Source organism: Saccopteryx bilineata, chromosome 4 (genome assembly GCF_036850765.1).
Source record: "Saccopteryx bilineata isolate mSacBil1 chromosome 4, mSacBil1_pri_phased_curated, whole genome shotgun sequence".
NCBI lineage: Eukaryota > Metazoa > Chordata > Mammalia > Chiroptera > Emballonuridae > Saccopteryx > Saccopteryx bilineata.
The window spans coordinates 283,397,605-283,413,482 of record NC_089493.1 but is presented as its reverse complement, the minus strand read 5'-3'; the positions used below and the strand labels follow the sequence as shown (position 1 = coordinate 283,413,482).

Below are 15,878 nucleotides of genomic sequence, written 5' to 3'. Positions count from 1 at the left end.
TTAGTGAACACTCTATTCTAGAATTCGAGTAACATGAATATTATAAATGTAGTATCTTCTGGCATTATTCTATAGGTCCCTGAGTTTCCTTTTTTAAGTATCTCCTCCCCCCCTTCTTTTTCCTGTCTGTTGTTTAGATTATATACTTTTCATTAATAATGTACTCAAGTTTACTGTTTTCCTCTGCTATCTTCATTCTACATTTGAACTCATTCAGTGAGTTCTTTTTTAAATTCAGGTTATTGTTTTTACTGTTCTAAAATTTCCACTTGGTTCAGAGACAGAGAGAGAGACAGACAGAAAGGGAGAGAGATGAGAAGCATCGATTCTTCGTTGTAGCACCTTAGTTGTTCTTTTTGTTTTGTTTTGTTTGCTTTCTCATATGTGTCTTGACCAGGGAGCTATAGCAGAGTGAGTGACCCCTTGCTCAAGCCAGCAACCTTGGGCTTCAAGGCAGTGACATTTGGGCTCAAGCTAGCCACCATGGAGTCATGTCTATGATCCCACACTCAAGCCAGAGACCCCACAATCAAGCTGGTGAGCCTGCACTCAAGCCAGATGAACCTGCACTCAAGCCAACGACCTCGGGATTTTGAACCTGGGTCCTCTGCATCCTAGGCTGAGGACCACCTCTGCATCCACTGTACCACCTCCTGGTCAGGCCATTTGGTTCTTTTTTATATCTTCTTTTTTTTTTTTTACAGCATTGCATAATTTTTATTTGTTTTAACTGTATATTTTTTCCTTTGCTTGTTGGGGCCTTTTTGTAAAAACTGTTTAAAATCTTTATTTGATCATTCCCACTTCTTTGTCATTCCCGTGCTAATGTTTGTGACTGTGTTTACCCATGTGAGTGTAGGTCTTCCTGTTTCTTTGTATGCTGAGTAATTTTGGCTGTGCCGGGGTTATGTTGACTTATGTTTTGAGACACTGGGTCTTCTTGAAACTCTGTGGAAATCATTGATGTGTTTGTTTTATCAGAAAATCAGCCCAGTTAGATTCGGGCTGAAGTTTCCTGCTTGGGGTGTGTCCAATGTCCTTCCTGCGGTCAAACCTTTGCAGCGAGGGTTGGGCCTGTCCCACGTGTGTGTCCAGGGCCAGTCTGGGCCCTCTGCAGTGCCCTCTTCAGCTCAGTTCTCACAGTCTGCGGTCTCTGTTCAGGGTCACGTGCAGCTCAGGGGTGAGTGCAGAGATCATAATTGTACCACAGGAGGTCGTTTTCCTCAACTCTTCCCTCTCTAGGATCCTGAAGACATTTTTGGTTTCCCAAGACTGCACTGCTGTCTGCCAGCCAGGAAGCTCGTGCCTTCCCCCTGCTCGTGTGCTTCTGCGATTGGGCTTGCATTTGGGGCCCCCTGGCAAGGGGACAAAGAGGGAAATCAATGGGGTTGTGCCCACCTTCCGGGACCCAGAGGAGGATTTACTCCGTCAGAGTGCTGGGTGTCTCTCTCCGAATGTGGGTGCCCAGTCTGGGCATGACAGGAGATCCAGGGGAGGGGGAGGGGCAGCGACTCACCTTGTCTCGCGGGACTTTGAATTCTGGCCTTCTCCCTCAGCCCACCTGCTATCATGCACTCTTCACAGACCTCAGAGAGCTGCTCCAGGCGGCCCTTCCGGAATCTATAGTTGCACAGAGTTGGGAAAAACCGGGGGAAGTCTGCTTATTCCATCTTCGCCACGTTAAATAAAACGTACCCTTTTAGCTAGTCTACACTCTATGATGTAGGGCTCTTAAATACATTCCCAGTATCGTGCAACCATCCCTATGTAGTGCGAGAACTTGATTGTCACGCAAAACGGAAACTCCCAGCCCAGGAAGACGTCTCTCCTCATTCCTCCCCTTTGCCCTTGCCCGACCCAGAAGCAACCACTTTTCTGTAAGGATTTGCCCCTGCTTCACTTTTTAACGACTTAGAGATGTAATTAGCATATTGTAAAGTCATCTATTTCAGATGTATCATCGTGTGTGTGTGTGTGTGTGTGTGTGTGTGTAGTATATTTATGGAATTGTACTCATCTCTTTTTTTAATATTTTGCAGTATTTCCTCCCAGTCCTTACTCTTTCTTTTATCTCTTTTCCTTCTTTTTAATGACCTGTTTCCCTGTATTTTTTAAACAAACTAGGAATGATAACATCCGTGCACCTTTATGGCTTCTTAAAAACTAAACAGTTGCCTTTTGAGTATTTTTCAAAAGCATGGTTCTCAATGCTGCATGTTCTGCCAGCAAATCAGTATGCTGTCACTCATTGTAAACATTTCCATTATTACACTGTCATATTTACAGTTTTCCTTTCATAATTAATGCAGCAGTTGAGTGATATATAAACATTTGTTGTGTCTCTGTGTTAGTTCTTAAGAAGTATACATACAGATGGTATTTTGGGGTTCAGGGGCACAGAGCAGAGCCCTGACTTATAGATTTGTGGCTCTGGCATAGCCTAAATGAAGATTCCTGTTTTTGTTGTTGTTTGAGAGAAAGTAAAAAAGAAACTCTCAATCCAAAATGCATCAAATATAGATCAAAAGTCAGTTCCAAACCTTCTTATCCTTTAGTAAAAGTTTCAAAAACCTTCACTATACTGTCAGACACTGGGAGTCAGGGGTTGCCTCGCTGGTTAAGAAAATACCAGAAACACACAGAATGAATGGTGAATGCAGACATAGGCTTTATTGCAGCCTCACTGTTTGAGTGCCGGGTGGAGGCAAGCCATTCCCGGGAGGCAAAGTGACCTCTGCCCCAGTTGCCTTTGCCATCCCACTTTGCATATGCTGTCCCTGGCGTAATCATTCACACCCCACTCACTCCTTTACCTCACGTATGGCTTCCTGTTTGAATAATAAGTTATGTGCTCACTCGAAAAAAGCTTTTTTGACCTTTAGAAGCACATTTTGGTAGGACAGAGATCAACAATGTGTGGCATGCATGTCACTAGTCCCTCCTCTTTGAGCTCACAGCAGATATCACCAATTGATCAGGGTGTCCCTGAGCTAAGCAATGACCCCAGGATTCTGCCCAACGCAGTCCTGTGGGGACTTATTACCATCTGATTAGAACTGGACTGTAAGATGTAGGTAACACCACTGGCCGTTAACATCGGAGAGGACACTGTGACATCCAGTGGCTATTCCCAGCCATTTTGAATGGGTCTCAGGAGAGAATGCCTGCACCTGCTAGGGCACAAGGGATTCTGGGCCAAGAGCAAGCCTCCCCCCTGGGAGTTTCTCCTCCCATGCCCTTGGGGGATCTCGTTCCTCACTTGCCTTCCAGACCGCCTCCTTCTAATTGTGTTTCTGGATCACACAATAGAAACGCCCAGGGAAGCTTAGGCATCCTAAAGGGGAAAAAAAAAAATTATTTCGTTCTAATGAAAAAAATTAAACATGTAATTAATTAATTCTGGGTCTGCTTTAAGCCGAGTGATTAGAAGCAACTTTCTTTCTTTCTTTCATGTTGTTTTGATGTTAGAACCTTCTGATTTCCCCTCCCCTTCTTTTCCTTCTCTTTGTAGGTTTCAAGACAACAGATGAATTGTGAACGAGAGCAGCTAAGGGTAGGTGCCTCTGCTTGTACAGATACTTCCTGGTTTTCGTTCCTGTGTGATAAGCAAAAATTTCCTTGTCTCTCCCAGGGCACAGGATTCTAAAGAGCCGGCTTCATCTCAAAGACGGGTAGAGTTGAAAATATTTATCCCAGCTAATTTAGTATTGATTGAGCTGGTAAATACAGTATATCTTCTTTTGAAGTGCCATTATAGTAGATATGGATTTTTTTTTGATTTAGATTCAGCAATAAATACTTCTCTTCTGGAATTTGTTTGACATCATTGTACTCTTTTTATGTACAACACGAGGTCTGAGTAATAACAAAGGTCAAAAGGATGTCTTGCTGCCTTCTTAATGTGAATACTTGGCTGTTTGCTGAGTGGCTAAGATGCTCTCTGGCTGTTAAGAGGGGGGGAGTGAGCCACTCGTATGTCAAGGGCATTTTCTAGGAGAATGCGAGTCCTCCATAGACCCTTTTGTTTCATGGCATTTGTGTGGATAGGAGAAGGAGGCCGGTTTTTAAACCTCACATGTGATTTACCTTCTTAAAAACGAAACCTTCTCTGTGCTTAAGTATGCCAGATGCAAAGCACGTTCCTTTAGATGAGGAGAGAACGGTTTGCTTATAAATGGGGCTCGGTGACCTTGTTCTGCTTTTATGGTGTCATAGCTGATATCCTTCTTGGCGCGGGTATGGTATTTTAAGAAATATCAGGATGGGTTTCCCCCCATTTGCGTTTTTTTTCAAAATACGCTCATGTTTTGGATGGATGAGTTTGAAGTCCTAATTGGCCTATCTTTAATGTCACTGATGGAAGTTGGACAATGTGCCTTATGGTCATGTTTTCTTGTTATTATAAAAACAAAAGGAATCTGTTGCTTTTAAAAAAAATGGTAGCAGTGTGGTTTGGGGTGGGGAGATCATTGTGCTCAAAGGGGTCTGATAAAAGAGGAAATTTTATTAAATAACTGCAATGTCACGCACTGCCTTGCAACTTTTTAGGGCGTTCAATTCATGCTGGTCTTGAGGTGACAATGATTTGTAGAGTTATTTCCATGTGACGGTTGCTGTTGCCATCGGGTTTGTTAAATCCTTACATATAACAGACAACAGAATCCAGCTGCATGAAACGGAGAAAGTGACTGGATGTTTTCTCTTCTTTTGTGCATATTTATTTCACGTGGTCTCCCAGTATAGCCCTCTGTATTAACCTCTCACCACTCCCCGCTTCAGTCCCTAAGTACCCGTGTCTACATTAGTTGTGACTCCTTCACGAAGCAGCCTTCACAATGTTCTAAGCTTTCCTGAGCTCCCTTATTGCTTTTCCCCTGCAGTCTGAATTACTGGTTCATCCTAGTAAATAATGCATTGCAACTTCAGATTTCTCTTCCTGTTTGGATGGGGGCGATGGCCAGAACTGGGTCAGAGCGAGATAAAGAGGAATGCGTGCTTTTGTCTCCAGGAGGCCCTGATAAATGCATCGGTGTTAAGATAATATCGAAATCTCTGTTGCAAATGAGAGTCACCTGGCAAATTAAGGACACGGGAGGTAATGAAGTGCCTGTATGCTGTTTGGCAGCTTTACTATTTCATACTGATGAGGACATTGTCAACAGGGGTGTGGTTTAAGAATGAGGATGGAGCTCTTTCCACAACATGAATTGAATGAATTCAAGTGGTGGTTTCACATAATGGGTCATACAGTTTAGTCCAAAGGGCAGCTCTGATGGCCCCAAGTGAGACCATCCCTAATGGCGTGAACTGGCGTTTTGTTGCTTATTGCTGTGGCAACCTATTTTTTTTTTGTCTTTTTACATTTGAAACTAATTTATGTTTTGAACTGATAGACAACACACTGGAATCAATGGAATACAGATTTATGTGGCTCAAAAGTTAAATGATACCAAAAGGAATGTGGGAGGGTTTCCCTTTCTGTTCATTCAAACTTGAGGCCTCCAGCTCCTTCTTGGAAGACACCAGCCATTTTAATGTGCTATTTCTCCTTTGACACCTACGTCCCAACTGCAGATATTTTCCTTGTCCTCTCCCTTCCTGTCCTCGGTCTCTCTTACTCTTTGATATCCCTCCTTTACTTCTTGACTTGCGTGTATACTCAGCCCCCTCTTCTAGCTGAAAAGAAAACTCCCTTGATTAAGGTGATTTTTTTAAAAAGGAGACTTTTATTTTGCTGGGGAGGAGACTGAAAGAAATTTGGTTCTGATCCGAAATGTTAATACCTGGTCACCTCCATGAAATACATTTTCTTTAATCTTATTATATTTTTCTTAGAAAGACAAACACTGGGGGGGGGGGGGGGTGGAATAGATAATCTGTTTAGTTCCCAACATCATTGAAGGGTGCCTTCCTGCCAGCCACACTTTTTAGAATATGTTTTAAATACAGCAATCAAACTGCCTTTCCTGATTTGCTCTGCAAGATGGTTGGACCATGGCCACATTGCCAAGTTTCTATTCCTTCTAGTACATTCTATTAGGGTGTCAGAATTCATGGGTCTAAGTGGGCAGTTGTAAAAGGTATCCCTTTTTCTCGGCCTCCTAGAAACGGTCTCATGCAGATACAACAGCTGCTGCTGCTCTGTGTGAACTGCACGTGAACACTATGCAGAAGGTAGGCATATCCAAGACCTGCTCCTTCATTCTCCTTTCTTCTTCTCACAAACACCAAAACTTTTCCAAAATGGACTCTGTGAAGTGTTTGTTCTATTCTAAAGTCTAAAAAATGATTCTCTGATTCTGGTAATTTTTAGGAAATGCATAGTTAAAGAAAGTCAAACTCTCTCTCTCTTTTTTATTAACTGCAGGACTTCTCAGAGCCTTTAATGTGCAAAAGTGATATATAAAAAAAAGAGGGGTATAATGCACAATTTTCTGCAAACTCATCTGAGCACAGAACATTTTGGGTGCAAAACACACTCTGAGACATACTCTTGAAAATTTGTATTTGTTTTTTTTTCCCCCTTTCAGTTAGAATAGTATGATCTGCAGGTTATAAAAAAAGTAAACATTGTTTTAAATGATGAAACCGTTTCATCACCTCCCAGCTCCGAGCTGATTCGGTGAGCTGGTAGCAGGGCAGTGGTTTGGAATCCTGGGGCTTCCCTTGGCCCTCTTTCCCCCTCCCAAGAGGAAGAAGCACCACTTGCTCACATGACAACACTCGTCAGGAGGGCCGGGGAAGAGGAGTCTTTTCCCATAGTTCTCGTGAAGAGGAGGTTTTTCTCATAGTTCTCGTGAACAGGAGGCTTTTCCCATAGTTCTCGTGAAGAGGAGGTTTTTCTCATAGTTCTTGCTTTTCATTAGAAGAAAATCATTCCCTGAAGCCTTCCCTGCAAATGTCCTCTTAGCTCTCATTGGTCAAACCCTACGCCAGTCACTCCCACTGACACGGGAATCTCAGTGATTGGCTACAACAGCCATAATTCATCCCCAGGGACAGGCACATTGTCGCCTGAGCAAAGACAGAATTTGCTTAAAAAAGGAGGAAGAGGAGAAAGTCTTCAGTAGAGTTAACAAGCAGAGCAGGAATCCACATGGGTGTCCGTGTTACTCATGCTTTGGCTTCCCGCCGGCTCCTTTACTCGGTCCCTTCCTCCCAACAATCTGACTGTGAGGACCACATATAAAGCAGGTGCCTGAACTCGGCTGTGAATTTGCAATAGATATTTTCTCTGCCAATTTCATATCTCATAGATCCCATGTACCACTCCTAACTCTTTACTCGCTTGGTACTCTGTCTGTATTTTTTCTTATGTTCTCTGGAGTCATCCTGAATGCAGTCTTTGCTAATTTCCCCTCAGCATCAAGTGTGGACAATAGACACGACACACCTCACTGCAGTGCCCAGCTCATCCCCGGGAGACTGCCCAGGGTCTTCCTAGTGCCTACGCTTTCCAAGAGAGGGTATCAGCCAGTTATTGCTGGGAATGATGCACCCTTCTCAGAGGGCTATCGGGCTTGCTCACGTTCTCAGTGAGCAAAGTACAGAACAAACAGCCTTGATCTAGAGTAGACTGAGCCTTCTTCTGAGTGTACCTTTGAAATTGTACTGGATTCCTGTAGAGCTCACATGAAGTCTAAACATTAAGTGATTCTGAATCTGTAGCTGCATTTACCAGTTTGTCCCAAGATCGCTGCTGACAGGTGGGAGCAGTGCTCATTGTACAGTTGTCATAACCCAACCATCAACACTGACCTCTCTGGCATCTGGAACTGACAAATGGACAAATAAACAAGTAAGAGAGAAATGACATGACCTCAGTAGCCCTTGTCTCCCTCAGCAATCTACCCATTAGAAAGACTGGATGCTTATAGGGTAGAGCAGGGGTAGTCAACCTTTTTCTACCTACCGCCTACTTTTGTATCTCTGTTAGTAGTAAAATTTTCTAACTGCTCATCGGTTCCACAATAATGGTGATTTATAAAGTAGGGAAGTAACTTTACTTTACAAAATTTATAAAGCAGAGTTACAGCAAGTTAAAGCATATAATAATAATTACTTACCAAGTACTTTATGTCGGATTTTCGCTAAGTTTGGCAGAATAAATCTTTATAAAACAACTTACTATAGTTCAATCTATCTTTTTATTTACACTTTGGTTGCTCTGCTATCGCCCCCCCCCCCCCATGAAAGCTGGAATGCCTACTAGTGGGCGGTAGGGATCAGGTTGACTACCACTGGGGTAGAGGATCAAATGACCTCTTTTATTAGCATTCATAAAATATTTGATGACAAAGGGATCTTTTGCGCTGTGAATATCAGATGTTGGCTTGGGAACTGTTTAGCAACTTTGTCAGAACACTGTTACTACTAAACAGATAAAGGCATGGCTCTCAGGTGGGTTAGAATGGGTTCACGGACCACAGTCCTCATCAACAATGTGGCAAATGAATCCCGTGGGAGTTAGCATAGTAAGAGAGGCAGTCAGAGGTGCTCAGGAGCTCAGGTTATATATAGACCTAGGTTCAGGTCTAAATGCTACATAGTTTCTCAAAGTTTTAGTTTCCCAACGTTCAAAATGGGGATATTACTCTTAAAGGATTGTTGATTGGACAAAATGACTTACGTAAGGCTCTTCTAAAAATATATTTACTCATAATCATCAATGTTAGCTGTTGTTACTATAGCATTATTCCCAAAGGTTCTCTCATTCCTCTTCCTGCTAGAAAAGCCTGGCCAGAGAACACAGACACGCAGGGCACACGGTTCCCGCCCAGCTGCCCACACTCAAGAACAATTCAAAAAGCAGGCTCTGCTGTTGACGGTGCTGATGTCTTCAGGACAAACCTGCCTCTCGCTTAGCCTGAGACTGATTTGGGCTGGCCTCAGCAGAAAAGGCGTGCAGCCAGGCCTCCCGAGGAGCTTAGAATCGAAGAGCTGTCAGAGCGCAGGAAGTTCTTTCTCATCTCCCGTCTTTGTTTTTCCTTTGTGAGCCCACTCTGGATTTATTTTTTTTTGAAAAAGGCTCTCTTCACTATTTCTGTGCACACAGCACCTTGCGTCCCCTAAGATTTATGCTGCATCAGTCCCGTAGGTATAGGGACCAATTGTGAATGCCTCCTTGTTACAGATTCCTGGAGAAGGGGCCGATTGGCTCCGCCCGGGTCAGTTGTTTGCTCTGGTCCAGCCAGCTGTGTCCAGCGAAGGAATTTACACAAATCTAGTTGTCCAGGGTCAGCTACTGAGAGAGGCCTCGATTATCTGGGAAAGGGCCATTGCTGGCTGAGTAAATATTCCCAAGGATGTCCCTCTACCTTCCAAACTTGAACTCAGAGCTGGGCAAAGGATGCTGGGAAATAGGTGGGGTACATCCACCTCATAGCTCAGCATTTCCCCAAGGGTACGGCCCTGACCCTCGGTGGTATTCACAGCTTTCGGGGGTGAACATCAAGTCACAAAGAAAGGGTGAATCACTTGGAGTGCTATTCCCTTTTCATTTCTTAATTATTTTTAGGTCAGTGGGGAAACTCTCCGTTTAAAATAAATTACCTTTAACAAGTCTTTTAACAATTTCTAAGCCATCTTTTCAACAGAAAGGGAGTGTGCCTCGGGCTTAGAGCCTGCAGCAGCCAAAGCATCTATCTAGACTTTAAAAACATTGTTTGCGAAAAGCGATATTTAAGATGAAGGGGCCTGGAGCTAGGCCTACTGAGATAGAATCTAGACTCTGAAATTGTACTTGTGCCTGTTACGTAAATCCTCTGTGCCTTAATTCTCCCTGTGTATAATGGAGATAATAACTGCTAGTATTTCAGAAGTTGTGTGTGTGTGCATATATGAGCAAAGATGAAAATAATTAACGTATATGAGCTTCTCAGAACAGCATCTGGTGTAGAGAAGGTTTTTAATAATTGTTAGATATTAATGCTTTTTTCTCCCATTAGCTTTTATTTATGACGACTGAAACCTGTTTTTCATCTACAGTGGCAACACAGAGTTTTCTTGGCAAATACATCTATTTAGGTTACAAATGATTCCCTTGAAAGAGAAGGACGAACCACGTAACGTTACAGATTGCCCGCATTTTACAACAAGAATCCGACACTGGTGCGTAAATGACTGAAGTTTTGGCAACACTGAAATCCTGGTGCCAGGCTGGTGAAAGGCGTGTTAGAGCAGACCAGTAGTACCAATACTTACCTTGCCAGTTAGAAGGGAGTTTCTCATTTCTGTTAGATGCAAGAGGGACGTGGATTGCAGGATGCGCGCTTGGCTTAAACCTATTTCTTTCATCCGGCTATCAGGTAATGGAAGTTCCCACCTGCTTTGGAAGTGAGCTCTCCACGTTGGAGATGCCTTTCCCCCAGCCTTCTCATGCTCAACCCTTTCCCGATGCTCTTAGGACAGCAGGGAAAGAAATATAAGCCTCCCTCTCCCATCCTTGGCCAGACCCCACAAGATCCATGGTTTGTGGACAACAGTTTTAAGCTGCAGGAGTTCCTGCTTCCATTTCATTATTTGTTCAAGACATCGTTTTTGATCACGAGCCCTATGCCAGTCGCTGTGCTGGGGGTAAGGTATTTTTCCCCGCCAAGAAGGAAGGAAAGGGCTGGAGCCACGAAGTGTGGAATAGTAAAAGGCTTTATTGAGTACAGAGCGTGCATCCCACCCAGCGAGGTTCTCTGGCCCCGAGGAAAGATGAAGGCCAGGGAAGTCACAAGGAGTGACCCGTGTGAGGGATATTTAAAGGGTTCCTAGGATAGTCGAGCTAATATGATGTGGTGAAATCTCACTGGCTGACAGATGGTCGCTGTTTTCCAAAGGGTTCCTGGGAAGTTTCTTTTGGCCCGCTTGGTTGTGGGCGGTCCTAACCAAAGTTCGCGGGTTTGACCTTTCCCATTATCCACCAACCTTATACTGGGTAGTGCAGATACACTGATATAGCCAAGCGTCCATGGTCACTGTTCTCCTATGCCTTATAGGCTACTGGAGAAAACATGCCCCCCTCAGACAACCATGGCAGAATTCTACATGTGAAACTGATAAATACCTGAAGAGAGAGATGCTCTGTGAAACGACATGGACGTAGGAAGCTCACCTAATCAGCCTCCACTTATCAAACTCACCAGATTAACACATCCTGCTCAGTCCTTTTATAAAACATATTGACAGATGCCCATGGCACTCTGAGAGCTGACAGCTTTGTTCAGCCTTACCTTTGCTGTCACCCCTTGTGGTGTCTGCTTGCCAAGAAGTCCACTGTATTTATTCCCAGACCCGCTCCTGCCAGCTGCACTTGTTATTGTAATTACATTATTCAGTGGAATATTATGGAAACTGATGAAAAATGAGCACAGTAAGAAAAAGAGCTATTTCTGTGAAAACAAAGTCAATGCTTTGGAAGCATCCTACGAAAGCAAGCCTCAGAAATTATTTTAATTAGTTGTGAGAGGACTGTCAAATGTTAGTGGAGAAAAGAAGCCTCAGAAATCTGGGAAGGGGTATAAGTTTCAGGTTTAATCGTTCAGCTATGTCTTGAAGTGCTCACTCCACATTAAATAAAACCGGGACTGATAGTGTAGATCAGAGGTTGACAAACATCTTCTAGAAAGGGCCATATAATGACTATTTGAGGCCTCATGGGCCATTTGGTCTCCACTCTAACTATTCAGCACTGCCATTGTACCATTAATGTAGCCAGAGAGAAAATGAGCAAGGCGGTGTTCCAATAAAACTTTATTGACAAGCAGAGACAGCGGGTCCTATTTGGCCCCTGGGCCATAGGTGACTGATTTCTACTGGAGATTCTGCAATGTGAGTGAGATTTCTGTGGGAAGGAGGGTGAGGGATTTCAATCAGCAGGGAAATTACTCAAAGAAAAGGCCTTGGACTCACATCAAAGATCCAGATAATGTACATTGATATAGCTTACATTAAAACAGAAGAATTAGGACATCTCTGTATCACTTTAAAAATGATTCCTTGCTCTAAAAGGCTTCCGAATAACTTTCTTCTCCCATTCCTAAATGTGATGGTTTCTCAAGTGCAGAGAGTTAATACAAGGGCTTACAATCCAAACTAAAGTGATGTTTATTCATATGTGACAACCCTAATGGCTCAGAACCCTGTCAGTCTAGAAGAGAAGAACAAATCCATCATTTTTCTTCTCAGGATCCCCCTACAGTAATTTCCAGAACTCCCTAAATGAGGGCGGTATTCTTCACATACATACATATCTCAGCAAATTTCTCTCCACGAACTGTGGCTCAGTTGCTGTAATACTCTTTCTCTAGAAATGTCAAGACGCTTCCTCCTTAGATTGCTGCATCCTTAGAACCGGTTCTCTGCAAGCATGGGCCTTGTCCTCTGTCTGAACATCCCAAACACTCAGCCAGAGTCGACTGAGTGCTTAGCAAGGCTTTGCTGAATGCTCGGGAGGAACAGAAGTCCACTGTGCTTGGTCACTTAGAGAGAAGTCCTCGGGGCACAGGCCTCACGTCCCAACACCAGTGTCCCTGCTTTAACTCTTTGCAGGCTCCGCGCGCGCGTGTGTGTGCGTGTGTGTGTGTGTGTGTGTCCCTGCGCATGCGCTAACGGAGAACACAAACTGATCCATGTTTGCTTTCAGCTTATATAACTAATGGTTTCATCCTAGCGATTTTCCCCAAAGAAAGGGAGTTTATCCCAAAGCAATTAGCTCCTTACGTGTGGAAACTGCAGACACTCAGACCACCAGAAACATCTCCGAGGAAGGCTCCCCTGCGAAGAAATGCATAGATATATCAAAATGTTTTAAAAGAATGTTCTCTCTACCAGACCTCGCGTTTCGCACTCTTCTTTGCAGATCCTGTGAGCTCCCCAGTATCTGCCAGGCTATTACGTAATTGATGCGCATGAAGGAGAATGATCAGAAAACCAGAGAACTCGTTAGAGATTTTAAAGCCCCCAAACCGATTGTCGGGCCTGGTTACAAAAGGAAAGGGCCAAGTAGCCAAGTAGCCACCTGCCTGATCTTGGATGCGGAATCCTCTCGCTCCCTTGCATGTGAATTATTGGCCCTCCTTTGGGCCTCCGCGGGCATTCCCTCGCGTTCGCGTTCTCTGGGGAAGGCGCCAGGCGTTCCATTTAGGACATTTGGCTTCATGTTCATTCTCCCTTCCTCTGACTTTAATTTTAGCCCATTTTCCCGAGTCATCATCCCCCTTTCCAGGGCAAATCTGTCCCATTTCTGGTTTTTATCATTAAATCGGTATCATTCAGTTTCAAGCAAAACCGCTAATAATGCTGACATTTCAATTTGTCATAGCCGCTCCTCATTTCTGTGACTGATGCCTCAGTGAGGACTTATCTTCCTGCTCTGTTCTTCTGAGATCTAAATACCAATCCAGGAGAAAAGAAAAGAAAAAAAAAAGGCCAATTTGATAGGGAAGGGGAATGGGGCAAGAAACAGATAAATAAGGCATTCTGTCGTTTACTTGGGGACAGAGGGAGGCGGGTCTCATTGTAACAGCAAGACCCCGCCCTACTTCAAGAACCCTTATTCGGGCTGTGCATATACGCGGGTGGAATGGGTTATGGGTGGGCAGTGGACATGCACCCTTGCTTGCGGTTGGCAGTCAGCAAACTTTCTTACCCTGATCTAGCCAGCACTCCATTGTCCTTTCGAGATTAATTCTCCTCTGTCATGTGTTAAATCTTGGAGAGGTGATAAACCAAGCCAAGGGCTCTAGCTCTAGCCAAGGCATGCGGATAGGATTCTTTCTCCTGAGTCTTTGGACGTGGTCTCAGGCCTCCTGGGCTACCCTCACACCTTGCCACGCTCTGGGCGGCTTATAAACCATGGCACTTCATTTCTCGCAGGCCTGGAGGCTGCAAAGGGTGAGGTCAGGGTGCTGGCAGGGTTGGTGAGGGGCCTCTTCTATGTTACAGACTTCTCATGGTTTCTCACTCGGTGGAAGGGTGAGAAAGCTCCGGGGGGGCAGGGGAGGTGACTCTCAAATAACCATAAATAATCCCATTCCTGAGGGCTCCACCTTCATGACCTTTTCACCTCCTATGTGCCCCACCTTCTAATGCTGGCACATCGGGGGTTTAGGATTTCAATATGTGAATTTGGAGGGACACGCCCATCTACAACATAGCAGAGATTGAGTGCTGGGATGCATCACAGGAAAAAGAAAGGATAAAAAGCTGGAGGTGACGCCCCTCAGTGATGATATCCTGGTGAGACTGAATGAGGAAACAGTTCCGTGGGCTGGACCCAGACCCTCCCTGATTTCTCTCCTTACAGTTAAGCCTGGTTACCCCTCCCTCCCTCGAGATGTCTCCTAGCCTTCCAGTGATCTCTTTTTTTTTTCTGCTGATGTTAGTCAGAGCCCATTCCTTTTGTCTGTGATCAAAGAATCCTTGCAGGTGCACTGGGGTAATATACTAAACTCAGGAGGATTGCAGAGCTGAGTTTGGTGAAAGGTTTGCTAAAAGCCACCTCTTGTATTGTTTCCCTAAAATGGCTCCCTGATGCCTCTGTGTGCAGGCAGACCAAGGGAAGGGACCTACTAGGGTATGCCACACACAGGGCTTGATGTGTCACCTGCATTTGCTCAATTGCTAGAGTCCTCTGAGCCTAGGAGGCAGGAGGTCTGTGTTTGAGAGTAATCAGAGCCCTTTCCACCCTGCACACATGAGACAGTCTCCCTTTCAGTCTCAAGGAGGCACGCTGATTCCTGCAGGGGGACGAGGGGTGACAGAAGATCATCGCACATCCCCTAGCTAACGCTTTCCTGACGGCCCTCCAAGGGCCACCTAGAGTGCTGATAAAAAGTGACATTTTCTCAAACCTACCTGGGAATACATTTGGCTGTCCTAACCTCACCCTAGAGATACTGAATGATCACGTTGTTGTGAGCTGAATTGTGTCTCTCAAAATTCCTATATTAAAGTCCTAACTCACCTGACCTGTGGTGGCGCAGTGGATAAAGCATCAACCTGGAACACTGAGGTCACCAGTTCGAAACCCTGGGCTTGCCCGGTCAAAGCACATATGGGAGTTGATGCTTCCTGCTCCTCCCCTCTTCTCTCTCTCCTCTCCTTAAAAATGAATAAATTAAAAAATTTTTAAAGAGTTCTAACTCCCAGTACCTCAGAATGTGGCAGTATTAGGAGACAGGAGATTTAAAGGGGTAATTCAGGTAAAATGAAGTCATATGACTGTGTCTAAACCAAGATGACTGGTATCTTTAAAAAGAGGTGATTAGGCCCTGGCCGGTTGGCTCAGCGGTAGAGCGTCAGCCTAGCGTGCGGAGGACCCGGGTTCGATTCCGGCCAGGGCACACAGGAGAAGCGCCCATTTGCTTCTCCACCCCTCCACCGCGCTTTCCTCTCTGTCTCTCTCTTCCCCTCCCGCAGCCAAGGCTCCATTGGAGCAAAGATGGCCCGGGCGCTGGGGATGGCTGTGTGGCCTCTGCCTCAGGCGCTAGAGTGGCTCTGGTCGCAACATGGCGACGCCCAGGATGGGCAGAGCATCGCCCCCTGGTGGGCAGAGCGTCGCCCCTGGTGGGCGTGCCGGGTGGATCCCGGTCAGGCGCATGCGGGAGTCTGTCTGACTGTCTCTCCCTGTTTCCAGCTTCAGAAAAGTGAAAAAAAAAAAAAAAAAAAAAAGTGATTAGGATACAAATGCACCCAGAAGAAAGACCACATGAGGACAGAGAAAGACGGTGTCCACCTTCAAGTGAAGAGAAGATACCTCAGAAGAAGCCAATTAGCTGACACCTTGATTTCAGACTTGTAGCCCCAAAACTGAGAAAATATAGTTCTATTGTTTAAGGGACATGTGGAGAAGCTATACCAGGTGTGGTGAGGGTGGCATTCACGTGCCA

At 44.8% G+C, this 15,878-nt stretch overlaps 1 protein-coding gene across 1 annotated transcript in view; it reads left to right on the top strand.

Annotated features, from left to right (window-relative positions):
• RBFOX1 (RNA binding fox-1 homolog 1) overlaps window positions 1-15,878 on the top strand; it is a 1,121,108-nt gene that overhangs the window by 498,902 nt on the left and 606,328 nt on the right. Inside the window, exon 3 of the mRNA XM_066274928.1 lies at window positions 3,512-3,553. Within this exon, the coding sequence (XP_066131025.1) occupies window positions 3,512-3,553 (42 nt within the window). The remainder of the gene's footprint in view (window positions 1-3,511; window positions 3,554-15,878) is intronic.